The sequence below is a fragment of the Tursiops truncatus genome, chromosome 17 (genome assembly GCF_011762595.2).
Source record: "Tursiops truncatus isolate mTurTru1 chromosome 17, mTurTru1.mat.Y, whole genome shotgun sequence".
Classification (NCBI taxonomy): Eukaryota; Metazoa; Chordata; class Mammalia; order Artiodactyla; family Delphinidae; genus Tursiops; species Tursiops truncatus.
Window position 1 is genome coordinate 75304340 of NC_047050.1, and position 14048 is coordinate 75318387.

At 49.0% G+C, this 14048-nt stretch overlaps 1 protein-coding gene across 3 annotated transcripts in view; it reads right to left on the reverse strand.

Annotated features, from left to right (window-relative positions):
* The window catches only part of TRAPPC9 (trafficking protein particle complex subunit 9), a 499958-nt gene extending 486217 nt beyond the window's left edge, over positions 1-13741 (reverse strand). For 2 of the 3 annotated variants that reach the window (XM_033843254.2, XM_033843252.2), the window contains exons 1-2: positions 13597-13741; positions 5158-5751 (exon numbers count right to left, since the gene is read on the reverse strand). In XM_033843254.2, the coding sequence (XP_033699145.1) occupies positions 5158-5741 (584 nt within the window). In that variant the 5' untranslated portion in view covers positions 5742-5751; positions 13597-13741. Of the gene's footprint in view, positions 1-5157; positions 5752-10265; positions 10372-13596 lie in introns of those variants that run through there. The other variant, XM_033843253.2, reaches the window with a different exon arrangement.
* Positions 13742-14048: the final 307 nt, after the last annotated feature.

Consider the following 14048-nt stretch of genomic DNA (forward strand, 5'->3'; position numbering starts at 1 on the left):
AAGCCAAAGGAACTTGGATAAAGGTAATCTCTCTTTTTTTTTCTTTTTGGTATTATATAGTTTTAAAGGTATTTGCATAATTAAGTGATAGCTACAGCCCATGATTTTGCACTAGCATTTTATGGACTGAGGAAACCTAGATTACGTGCATCGTGCATAAACGCTGACAGGCGTCCCTTTGGTGGAGCTGAAGTTCCAAAGTAGACAACTTTATATTATAAGACAGCTCTGAATAGAAAATAAGAAATGCAATGTTCTGTACTCAATTTCAGATGGTATATGGGCCATTAACTGATTCTGCACCTTGTCTTATGAAATCTTCCAATAAATCATCAATGTCGATTTCCTCCATCTGAACTGTTTTATGCTAACGTTGGATATTTAACCTTCACTCCATAGAGAAAGCCCAGGCCTACCCTGCAGCATAGTTACATTCTGCTGAGGAAAGCAGATCAAGGGAGGGCTGGACAGTTTCCATTACAAGTTCGGAAGTTTCTAAGTCTGATGTTGCACCTGTGCGTCATTTGCAAGCATGTCATCATTGGAGTGAAATGAAGACTTTCAACACGGGGATGTAAAGCACGCTGATGCTTCCTAACCATCAGACAAGCCTGAGCTTCATGACATAGACCTGCAGCACTTAAGTCAGAGACTTTTTCTGAAAGGCTCCAAAACTGATCCACTTTACCATTCCAGATGTAACAGGGAGGTAACAGAATTAGTAGTGAGAACACATCCTTGACAGCCTGACGGGGCCATGCTTGAATCCTGCTACAGCATTTGCTAACCCGGTGATGCTGGGCTAATGACTTAACCTCTCTGAGAAGGCTTCCCATCTGGAAAAGGGGGCTGCTACCACCCACCTCAGATGGCATCGATGTGGCATGAATGAAATATGTAGGTGGGGAGGCTGACTGGTGCCTGATACAGAGCCTTGCTAGTTTCCCTCCCCCACCCTTCTCCCCTTATAAACTTGCATATTCCCCCTAATAAGTATCAAGCCCCTGGGATAGACTGTCCTATTTTTTGTATCCACCAGTGTAGTGCCTTACCCTTAGAAGGATCAAAAAAGAGCTGCTTCCTGCATAGTAACTATCAATGTTCTTAAGAGATTTGGATTTTTTTAAGTCTATTTTGAGGGAAAAGACTATTCCAGAACTATCCAACAGTCCTTCCACACGTCAGCCCCTCCTCCCAATGCTCATCCCCTCCGCCCTCAGATCCCCTGTCTGATCTGCCTTGTGTCCGTGGGGAAGATAGTCCACTGGACCGCAGGGCTCCACACCACCCCAGGCCTTCCTCCCTCCCTCAAAGAAGACCCCATCTTCTCCCCACTCCCACGCCACTTCAACTCCAGCTTCTGAGTCTAGGGAGCCATGGGAAAGGCCCTGCACCCAGGGCACAGCCCAGCCATCACAGGATCCCACCCTATGTTTTCCAACCCAGATGGCCTCAACTTCTTGCACTTGCTACACTTACTTCTGTTTTGTCCCCCCGCCCCAGAATGAGATGGACCCTTGCAGAAAGTCTGGCCTATTTCGATGAAAGATGAAGGGTCCACATTTGGACCAGAGCATTAAAGGAGAAACAAGGCCTCCTGGCCAGCACGGTAGTGTGGCAAAACCCTTCCCCAGGGGTGAGATGAACCCGGGGGAAGAACGCGAGGTCCTAGGTCAGCCAAAGCATCTCCCTTCACAGCTGACCTTGGGCGATGGAGTTGCAAACTAATGACATGCCCATCAGTGGCAGACATTAGCCTCAACAAATAAAGAATCAGCTATTTCTTGCCAACGTGGGTTAAAAGTAAAGGCTGGTGCAGGTAGGGCCTATACATCTGCTAAGGTAAACCACAGACCTGGCTCTGAACGCTTATTGGCTAAAGCAGAGAGGAAGCCGTGGTCACTTAGAGAGGCCCTTGTGTCCACCAGATCCAAACGAACTAGCTATCTAGGAGAAGGACATATTTTTCTGATACCTAGAAAACCTGCCCTCAGAAAGGGGGCAAAAGACTGGCATGGATTTTAGACTAGCCTCTGCCCCTTTATGACGAAAAGTTGCTCAGACAAAGTAAAGTAAATGGCATGGTCAAGGTGAAAGCAAAAGTAAATCTGGTGTCCGCTCCTCCAACAGCGTCCCTCCACGGCCAGCAGACCCCCAAGCCGGTCACCTCTTCACCGGTGACCACTGGCCAGTAAGCACCACCATGCACATCGCCAGCGACAGCCAAGAACCGCAGGCCTAATGCGTTCATTTAAAAGCCAGAATCAAGCAAGGTGCGGCAGACTTTGACTTCCAAGTTAAAATATCCCGTGAAAACCCCTCGGCCGGCAGCCGCTTAAATCAATTAGCAACTCACTTCCTCAAAACAAACAAACAAAAATTAATAAGGGCTCATTTGTCACCAAATATAAGGAAGACCAAACAGGTTCCCCAAAGCAAGTGTTTGAATAGCTATCAAACATCAGTGGGTTATGTGCTAAAAAAAGCGAAAATTCGAAAAAATTAGAAAATAAAATGATGACCAGGATAATACATGGATCAAAGCAGCAGTTAAGTTTCTGTTTTTTAAAGCGATGCAGGCGGTAAGAAGGCAGCACAGAGGGAAATCTAGCTATTTTCAATGTAACGTGTTCACAGCCTACCTTTTCAGACCCAATAACATACTCACAGGGCGGTATGAGAGAAAAAGAACAAAGGAAAAGAAAAGAAAGAGGAACAAGCAAAAATTAGAAACACACCAGAACAAAAATAACTTTGACAGCATGGTCAAGAATTGACGTGGGCTTTGATGAGGCCAGGGGCACACGTGGACGTTCAGTAAAGCCCACCCACACCTACGCCCCTGGGAAGGCTGGGGCCTCAGGTTGGCAGCACCTGCCGTGGAGCCTGTCAGCGCCTCCAACCAAACCTCCACCTACATCTAGACGTTTCCTTTCGAGCCACAAAATGCAATCTCACTTCAGGTTGGACACTTTTGATCACCCCTACCAAGAGCCGCAGGAGAGTTAGGCTCTGTCCCTGCACCTAACTGTTGTTTTAAAAATTAGATAACTGAGACTAGTGAAAGCAACAAGGGATGAACAGTGACTGGAGTAGAATGTGTTTGAGTTGAGGTCACTGGCATCATTATCTCACTGAAGTGCACATGATGGCTGAGTGTTTACGGTACCGCGAGAACAGAATGGACCCACCAGGAGGGAGGTTTCATTCACTCTGCATAAACCCTTGGCAATAGGGTCAGCCACCATGCACCGAGCACAGTATCCTGAAACTAGCTATTCCTGCCCAATTGCGAGCACAGATTTCAAAAGGCAAAAACAAACTGGCATTCCCTGGTGGGTCTGCAACCTCAAAGCCAAGAAGCTGATGAGCAGAAATGTCACCAGTGCCTCGTCTGGCAAGGATAAGGCACTGGCCACGGGGTCAGGGCAGGGTTCCTGGCTTCAGCCACTCACCCACCAGTCTGTCCAGGGAGGGGCAGGCAGTCCCTGCCGATGCCGCAGGCACTGTGATGCTGTGTGCCCGTGAGGCCCCACCTTGTGAGGGATGATCACCACGGCATCCACCCCACCTGACGCCCGGGGCTCAGCAGGAGGCAACAGGTGCAGTGAGGAGCTGGCCGGGAGCGGGCCTGGTGCTGGCAGCTCTGCCCCTCCGCGGTGCCTGGGCTCCTAACCCTTGCCACCTCGGCTCCAAGGGGAGAAGGGGAGTGCTGGCATGTAGATCACAGGGTCATGCGAAAACTAAGTACGGATCGTGGGTACGACATGCCTTGCCCTTTCCTTAGACCACGCAGACGTGTCCGGGTGAGGAAATGAAGATTCCTCCAGACCCTGCCAGGCACCACCTGCAGGAGTGGCTCGGGGACTCTGTGCCTCTCACTCGTAGGGCTGCCTGGACTTTTTCCCTCAATTCTGTGACATCTTCTCCTCTAACTTATCGACAACCAGAAAGTCGGGTCTGACCTTAGGTAAGTTCAGGAAACCCTGAGCACCTGCTCTGCAGCGGGCACTGCGGCACCCACACCATGTCCCCCATCCTCACCTGGGAGACCATCGTGCGACCTGTACAGAGCGGGGAGGACAGACTCAGGGCCCAGGGCCCAAGGCCAGGAATGACACAGCTACCCGCGCTCTCCCCAGCAAAGGGGACCACGTCTCGGCAAAGGCGTGTGTCTCGTCCTCTCCTGCGGGAGGGACACCGCACTGGCCACACAGGGAAACTGAGCAGAGGGCAGAAAGGGGAAGCAGACGGCCCAGCAGAGCTCGTCTGCAATTCTGGTGACTTAATCACAGGGACAAAGTGAGGACTGAACTTTCCCTGCTCTGTCTGACACTCCCTGAGACACAGAAACCATGAACACACCTTCCTCTGCGTGGAGCGCTCTTTCGGAAGCCCCCACGGCATTTCTGATACCCTAAGCATAAGCGGGGGCTGCGGCGCTGCCGTGGCGTGGCCCTCTGGCAGGAGGAGGACCTGAGCCCTGCAGGCGCCCGGGGACTGGGAGGCAGGAGGCACGGCCCGACCCCCAGCTCAGCTAGCACCTCACTGGGCCGCCTCTCCGCGTTCAGCACCTCATCTGCACATTGACGGGATGAGGCTGAATAACAGTCTTCACACTGTGCCGGAGGGCAGCGCCGTCCAACAGGAAGACAGTGTGAGGCACGTAACTAAAGTCTCCTAGTTTGCACATTTTAAACAGTGAGAACCAAACACTCGCAGCAGATTTGAATAACGTGTTTTATTTAATCTAACACATGTAAAGTGTTATTTCAACATGTAATCAATAAAAAAGAAATACTGAGATAGTTTACATTCTTTTCCCTAGACTAGGTCTCAGCATCTGACGTGCATTTTACCTACAGCACGTCCCGGCTCAGACCAGCCTCCTCCACAGTCTCAGTGACAGTGGCTACCCTACTGGACAGCGCTCCAGGGGGGCCCACCAGGGCTCCCAGCTGAAAAGGGGCAGTAAGTGTCCACACGAACCCTAAAAGGATTTCCCTGAACCAAAGGCTGTCCCATTTTTAAGTCTGAAAGCCAGTGGACTGCACCCTTTTCCCCCGCTCCCTTGCTTCTACGCTGCCGCTTGCTTCTCCCTTTCTGGAGGTCGGGAAGCAGCCCACGCTGAGGAGCCTGGGCTCCAGGGAGACTTACCTACTATCCGTGTCCAGTCCCACGAAGTCCTTCTTCTCAAATGGGACGCAGAGGAGCGGGATCTTGTCCCCGGACTTGTCCGTGGCCCTGTCCAGACGCTTGGACTCAAGAACAATGAACAGCGACTCGATGAAGTCCTCGATCCTCTTCTCCACCGTCCCGCAGTCCTCATAGCCGGGGTAGAAGGCCACGTCGGTGCGCGGCTGCTCGGCTATCTCCCCCTGCAGCCCGAAGACGAAGAGCCGCGAGTCGTACAGCGTGGAGCCGTAGATCTCCTTCTGCACGTGGAACTTCTCGAAAGTCTGCGGCCAGTCCTTGGCCGAGAAGCAGTCTGTGATGGTGATGAGGCCCACGACCTTGCGGTGGGTCTGGAAGTCGCCCCACTCGTTGTTCTCGGGCGGGTAGTGGTGCCGATAGCGGATATAGAGCACGCGCTGCGAGTCGCGCACGCTGATCTGGCTCACGGACGAGATCCTCTTGTAGATCTTGAAGAAGTTCTCCTCCGAGACGATCCCCACGGGCTGGACCACCACGAGGAGAGTCTGGTGGTCCTCAGCACACTGCATGTAGTCAGGGACACTCATGGTGAAGACCCTGCCCAGAGAGAAAAAGAGGCTTTGAGGCGCACCGGGTTTTGCAGGCTGCCGGCGCACTCGGGGATGCGGTGATGCTGGCGATGCTGGCGTCCACCAGCTGGAAGGCAGGGTAAGCCCCAAGCAAAGCTGTGGGGAACAGTTTGTCCTCGGAGTTCTGCATATGGCTATCACAGCTCTTATCACAATCCCCTGCTCTTGGACCAGGCTTGGAGCTCCTGCAGAAAACGGGCCATCTCTTGTTTTCTGTTTCCAACTCCTGGCCAGGCGCCAGGCACTGATGTGGAGTCAGTGCTCAGAAAGCTGAATAAATGACTGAACAACGGAAGGAACTGCTTCCCCAGCCCCTCAGCAGAACAGAATGAAAAGAACCACAGTGGAATCAGATGGTCTGGACTTGAACTCCAGTCCACTTGAGCTCCTGAACTGAAAAATAATGGCGATAATAAAGCTTGCTTGCTAAGAAGACATCTGGATTGAGGAAGGCTGCACATGCGAAGTGCCAGGCATACTGCCTGACGTAGAAGGAGGGGCTCTACACGGTTACTATCCCTCCTTTACGAACTGTGCTTCCTCGGGAGAGTTTTAATAACCTCTCTGAGTGAATTTTGTGAGATATAAAAAGAAAGCAACATCAACACTACTCCGATAAAAAATTAAAAAGAAAGAAAGAAAACAACATTACCTGATTCTCAGTACTGTTGAAGAATTCAATTAGATAACCCATAGGAAAGCATCTGGCCCGTAGGAGTTAATAAATGTTTGCTGAATGAATGAACAAACAAGCAAATGAATGCTGCCCCCTTCCACAGACCATCATAATGGCACTGCCCAGAAATGTGAAGCCCACGTTCCACCCCTGACTCTACACTAACAACGTCAGTGACCTGGGGCAGGCCTGTGTGCTTCTTTAAACCCCAGTTTTATCATGAATTAAAATGTGGATAATAACACAAACCTCAAAGGGTTAGTGAGTCAATATTCTGGTTTTAATATGGTACCATAACTTTGCAAGTACCATTAAGGGAAACTGGGCAAAGGGTCCATAAGTTCTCTCAATATTATCCCTTACAACTGCATGGGAATCTACATTACATCTCAAAATAAAAGGTCTAATTTTTTTAAAGGCTATTGAGATTAAATGAGCTCATTGTATCAAATAAGGAATACACCATACAAGTAGGGAAACACCTAGCCCGTGAGATACACTCAGTAAATCTTTCCACTGACCTCAGTGGTCTCTCCTACTTCAGAGTACAGGGGTGGGTACTCACGGCCAGAGGCCGCTGTACTGTGCAGCTAACAGAGCTAATGGCCCCCACTTGCAAGAGCCCCTTCCATGGCCCTATATCTAATTTTGTATTTGTAATTGTGTTTTCTTTTTCTTGACTAGGAACTCCAAATTGCATAGCCTTCGGTTCACCAGAACCTGACTACAGAGATCATGACAGCAGCCCTCCCAGATGAAACAATAAAAATAAAAGGCCATTTCCACTAGACCTCTGAGTAAGTCCAATGGCAGGGATTTCATCCTGGGCTGAGAGGAAGAGGACTGGGGAGGGAGGTGGGAGCAATTTGGGGCACGCAGATCCTGGGGCCACCTACCCCATGCTGGACTTCAGAGTCAACCCTCACCCTCCAGGAGCTTCACAACACACCTGGACAGAGCAGCAGGAAAAAGATTTTTTTTTTTTTTTTTAAGAAAACTCTGACCCGCTAACTGGTCTTGTTTCTACCCAGGACACAAAAAGCTTATGTGTATATTATCTCATGAAAACCTCTAAATAATATCACCCCAACTTTACACATGAAGAAACTGAGAGAAAGAGAAGTCGGTCACATTGTGCAAGATCACAGAGAGGCCACATCAGCTGCAGTATTGGAAGGCAGGCGCTCCCGCACCCCCCACCCCAGCCCCTGCCCCGGCACTCACACTGCAAAGTGTGGTACACTGGCCCCCGGCCCCTCCCTGCAATAATTCTCTGCAGAGTCTTTTCTGCACCTCCTGGAAAGAACCAAAAGCACATCAACTTTCAACAAAGAGGGATGTCACCCCTTGGGGGACGTATCAAAATCTTAAGCATTGGGGTGGGTGGGGAGGGAGATTTGAGAGTTTTCTGTTTCTAAAAGGTGGCAAAGATATTGAAAAACCCTTATCTAGTCTAAGCCTTCATTGTGCAGAGAAGAAGACGGAGGCCCAGAGTAGATGAGGAAAGGCCCTTATAAACAAATTTTGCTTCAGTGCAGCACCGAGCAAGCCCTGGACACTGCTGAATGGGTGCAGGATCTGTGCGGCTCAGGAGAACAAGTGTTAGAAAAAAGAAAGAGAAAAATCGTACAAGGTCCTCTCTCTACAATACCGTACAATCACGTTTCATCAAGTTTTTCCATATTTGTGCATCCAAAATTAAGGTGCGCTAAATCAAGGTATAATAGGTCATAGAAATCAGGAAGTTTGAACCGTAATGGAAATTCCAACCTTTACTGTGTCTTTTCCCAATTCAAGCATGTGCTCAGTGAGCACTCCCTGCACCTGGCCCAGAGTTCTCCCAGACACAGATCTTTATTAACATGTCACACATCACGCACAGGCCCACCAGAAGAAAAACACCTACAGATAAGATGGAACCAATGAAAGTGAAAGCGGCCAACCAGCATGTATCATTCGCAAAAAGGATGCTGCTCCCATCAGCAGTAGGCGGCGGAGAACTCACTGCAAGCACCACGTGCATCGGGTTGGCTCCAGCACTGGCTGCCACTCTTTGTGACCATAAGTGAGTCACGTAGCTTCACTGAGGTTAGTTTTCTCTTTTGTGCAAGGCTATGGTTGAAACTAATGATATATAAAACCTCATCATTCACATCCCCAACATCTAGTGAGGACTTCCCACATGCCAGGCTCTGCAGAGAGGAAAAGGTAGGGTCCCAGATATATCCATGGGTAGAAAAAGTTTATATCATAAAGATGTTCATTCTCCCCATTTTGATATATAGATTCAACACAATTCTGATTAGAATTACTATCAGATTTTTCATGGAATGTAACAAGTTAGTTTATGGTCAATAGCCAAGAAACTCCTGAGGAACGACCAATGGGGAAGGGCATTTGTCCCACCAGACATAACTGCTAATGGAACATAGGGTTTCTTCGTGGGGTGATGAAATGTTCTAAAATTGATTGTGGTGAGGGTTGTACAGCTCTGTGAATACATTAAAAACCACTGAACTGTATATTTAAATGGTTGAACTGTATAGCATGTGAATTATATTTCAGTAAATCTGTAGGGAAAAAAAAACACCTCTAGTCAGCACAGTATTGGCACAGGGATAGAGAGAAAAATGGAAATGTCATCAAGCCCAGAACCAGACCCACACATGCATGGCAATTTGCAATACAGCGGAGGCGCCACTCTAGGACCGCAGGAAAGGACAGACCGTCCAACAGCAGCACTGGCACAATGGGTAATCCATGAGTAAGGAAAAGATGCACAAGCCAATCAGAAAAGGGACAGACAGACATCTTGGAAGAGGAAACTCAAGTAGCCAAGACGTGTACAGTAAGATGCTGCACCTCAATGGCGATCAGGAGACAGCAAATTAAAACCACAGGAATAGACCATTTCATACCCACCAGATTGACCAAAAAAAAAAAAATTATTGTGGTAACATATACATAACACAGAACTTACCTTTTTAAATGCAGAGTTCTATGGCATTAAGTACACTTACACTGCTGTGCAACCATCTCCAGAACTTTTTCACCTTCACCACTGAAGCTCTGTCCCCATGAAACACTAACTGCCCATGCCCCCACCCCTGGCACGCCCCCATCGACTTTCTGTCTCTAAGAATCTGACCACGCTAGACACGTCACATAAGTGGAATCATATGCTATTTGTCCTTTTGTGCTGGCTTATTTCACTTAGCAGAATGTCTTCAAGGTTCGTCCATGTTGTAGCATGTATCAGAATCTCCTTCTTGTTTAATGCTGAATAATATTTCATTGTATATATATATACCACATTTTATTTATTCATTCATTGAAGGTCATTTGGGTTGTTCCTAGCTTTGGCTACTATGAATAATACTATTATGAACATGGGTATAAAGATAAAATGTTTTAAGTATAAAAACACCACGTGTCTGCAAAGATGCAGACCAAAGGTACCTCTCCTGTTGGACAGGTGGCACGTATTCTGGCATGTGGCTGGCAGGTGCACAGAAGCAAGAACTGAAGAGAACGCAAATGTCCACCGTCAGGAGAATGGGTAACTAAACTGTGGTCGTTTAACACAATGAAATACTTTAGGACAGTGAAAATGAATGACCTAGAGAGACATTGCAGGAACAAAGATGAATCTCAAGAACATGATGGGCAAATAAAGCAAGTTGTGGATTGATACAAGCAGCACCATTCCATTCATGTAAAGTTCAAAAACAGGCAACACTTAAACAGTATCTTGTTTACACATATGGCAGAATTATAAAGAAAAAGTAAATTTGGATAGTGGTTACCTGGGTGGCAAAGAGGAATGCAGTTCGAAAGGGAAGCAGTGGGCTTCAGAAGCAGTAGTTATGTTCTGTCTCTTAAGCTAGATGGTAGATCCAGCGGTGCTTGTTTTGCCATTCTTTAAACTGTACATACATGTTAAACATTTAACATAAGAGTTAAAAAAGGAAGAAGGGGGACTTCCCTGGCGGTTAAGACTTCACCTTCCAATGCAGGGGGTGCGGGTTCCATCCCTGGTCAGGGAGCTATGATCCCACATGCCTGGCAGCCAAGGAACCAAAACATAACACAGAAGCAATATTGTAACAAATTCAATAAAGACTTTAAAAGTGCTCCACATTGGGCTTCCCTGGTGGCGCAGTGGTTGAGAGTCCGCCTGCCGATGCAGGGGACATGGGTTCGTGCCCCGGTCCAGAAAGATCCCACATGCCGCAGAGCGGCTGGGCCCATGAGCCATGGCCACTGGGCCTGGGCGTCCGGAGCCTGTGCTCTGCAACGGGAGAGGCCACAACAGTGAGAGGCCTGCGTACCACAAAAAAAAAAAAAAAAAAGGAAGAAGGTCGAACTTCAAAATTACGGTGCATTTTTCAGCAGGTTGGCTAGTTTCAGGGCCTGGCCCCCACCCTTCTCATCTATCAGGAGATTATGCTACTGCCCCTGCCAACACCCCTCTTCTATAAGCAAAAAAGTTGATGCACAAAAAAGGCAAGTGTGTTACAGGTGCACAGGTGGCCTGTGGGTCTGACACAGGTTGAGGACAGGAGGTGTTCAATTTCTCTACTCTGAAGTAAAATGAGAAAAATATGAACAATGTATATTAAGCTTCCCATAAAACTAAAGTAAGTTTAGTAAGTGCTTTATAAATATTAACTACTATTGTTATCATTTATTTTTAGGTTATGAACTGTCTCGTCTTTTGCTGTTAAAAGTCTTTTTTTTTTTTTTTTTTTAATTGACTGCGCCCCACGGCTTGTAGGATCTTAGTTCCCTGACCAGGGACCGAACCCGGGCCACCGCAGTGAAAGCACAGAGTCCTAACCACTGGACTGCCAGGGAATTCCCAAACATTCTTGCTTTTATAAAACAATGGCGGGGCGGGGGAGATGGCGCTTGTTCTTCCATTATTCTATCTGGGCAAAAATAAAAATTGACAAGCCTATGATTGGCCCTCCAGCTTTTTAGCACTTACCAATCTATGAAATCTAAACAATGAAGTCACCCTGGACTAAAAGACCCCTCTGGGTCCCTTCCAGTTCCAACTAGGCCCTGAAAAGCAGACCAGCAATCAACTCCATGCCACAGCTCAGTAAACCTTACAACCTCAGGCAAGGGTTTTTCCCTGAGGCAGCTCAGTATTAGCAAACTTCTTGTTCACTTTTGCCCCAGATTCAAAATATGCAAGTACCACGGGGGGCAATTTGTCTCATATATAAGGTAGGAAAAGGGCTGCACTGGGCACTTTACAACTTATCATAGTTAGACTTCACAACAATCCTAAGAAACAAGCATTCCCATTTTCAACCTTACAGATGAGGAACCAGGCTCAGTCAGCTGCTCAAGGTCTCCTAATCTGTAAGGGGTAAACTGGAGCCAGGTTCCAGAGTCCATGCTTTTCCACTACTTTCTTCAAGGGAGAAAGAATCTGATGAAATAAGCCCTGGCACTGAGCCACCTCTGGTGTCTGAGACTAATCTAATACAAAGATTAAAACATCAAGAATATATTTCTTCAACTTGGTAGTTCCTCAAAAAGTTAAACATAGAGTTACCATATAAACAGCCATTCTACTCCTAGGTATATACCAAAGAGATTTGAAAATAAGTGTCCACACAAAAACTAGTATGCGAACATTCATAGCAGTATTATTCCTAAGAGCCAAAAAGTGGAAACAACGCAAGTGTCCATCACCTGATAAATGCATAAACAAAATGTGATCTATCCATAACAATAGAATATTACTTAGCCATAAAAAGGAACAAAGTACTGACCCTACTACAACATGGGTGGACCTTGAAAACGTTATGCTAAGTGAAAGAAGCCAGGCACAAAAGGCCACATACTGTATGATTCCATTTACATGAAGTGCCCCAAATATGCAACTCCTTAGAGACAGAAAGTAGATCTGTGGCTCCCCGGGCTGCAGGAGGGGAGACTGCCAACGGGTATGGAATTTCTTTTTGAAGTGAGGAAAATGTTCTGGAAATAATAATGGTTGCACAACTGTGAATATACTAAAAACCACTGAAATGTACAATTTAAACGGGTGGACTTCATCGTATGTGAACATTATCTCAATAACGCTGTTATTTGATAAAATATTTCTTGACAACTATTTTTCCCTCTATACTATTGGACTGTCCCACAGTTTAAGAAAAACAAAACAAAAAACCTTGCCAGGACATCTTTAGGACTGCAATATTCCTGGTTCTCCAATATCATGCCTCTAGTGCTGCTATTTCGTGTTAAGGAATACTATCTGGGCTGGACTAGGAAACGACAATTAACTACGTTTTAAAAATCGCCAGTCGCGTTTAAACTGGGGCGGGGAGAGGATGGAGGATGTCACAGCCTCATACCCTCAACTCATCTTTAACTAAACCGAGCCCTGCTTTCAACACTGTAATCACTCTCTCTATAAAAACACGTGAAATCCATAAGAACCCCATCCGAACACCAGAAAACTCCGTGTTAAAGGGCATTCACGTGGGGCAAATGAGCCGGGGGAGGAGACCAAGGCAGGCACTGTGCTCTCTCTTCCCGAGACTTGGCCGGGAGAAGCCGGACTTTGCAATTCGAGGAGCTCATCCCCGGGAATCAGCGCCTGCCGCCGCCGAGCGGGATCTGAGACACTTTGAAACCAAAAGAGGAGGAGGAGAAGGAAAAAGGAGAAGAGGGCCTCCCGGGACCGCGGGGTGGGGAAGGCGGCCGGGGGCGCGGGCTGCAGCGCCGCCCGGAGGCCGGCCCCAGCCGGGTCCCGAGACCCGCTGGCCCGGGGTCAAAGGGCCGAGCAGAGGGAGGCCGGGCGGAGGGGGCCCGCGGGCGGAAGAGGGGAAGGGGACGACAGCCGAGAGCTAAGAAGAGCCAGGGCCGGGCCCGAGAGGCGGCAGGTGCGGGCCGGGCCCTCGGCAGGTGCGGACGCGGCCGTGGACAGGTGTGGCCGGGCTCCGGTCAGGGTAACGGGGCTGGGGCAAGTGGCCCGAGCAGGTGTGGGCAGAGGCGAGCCCCTCGGCGGGACACACGGCTGGCTGGCGCCCTCGAGCGCCGTGACACACGGACAGCCCTCCCGCAGCAGACCCGACACCCTGCCTGCCCGGGAGCCCCCCACCTTGCACTTACACAGCCGGACCCCCGGGCCCGGAGCCAACGGCCTGGCGGGCGGCAGGGCCGAGTAGCCTCTTCGGACGCTACCCCGGCTCAGAGCGGGAGCTTCCGACCAGCGGCTGAGCCGGCACCGCCCCCGCGCATGCGCAGGGCCCGTCCCGGGCCGGGGATCCGCTCCCGGTTTTGGAAGAGACGCCGGGGAAGCGAGGGAAGGAGGAGGGGGAAGAGAGGAGTGATGAAAAGTGGAGGGAGCTAGATGGTCGCAGGGAGGGACAGGGAGGAGGAAGGAGACGGAGGGACCCAGAGGGAGAAAAGGGGAAGGAGAGCCGCTGAGAAGGAAAGAAAAGCTTTGGCTCCTGGGGCCGCGCACCCCGAAGGAGATGCCACTCCTGCCTCCGCGCGCCTTTCCAAGCCCTCAAGGCGCGCAGCTCAAATTTCACCTCCGTGGTGCAGCCCTCCAGCCCAGG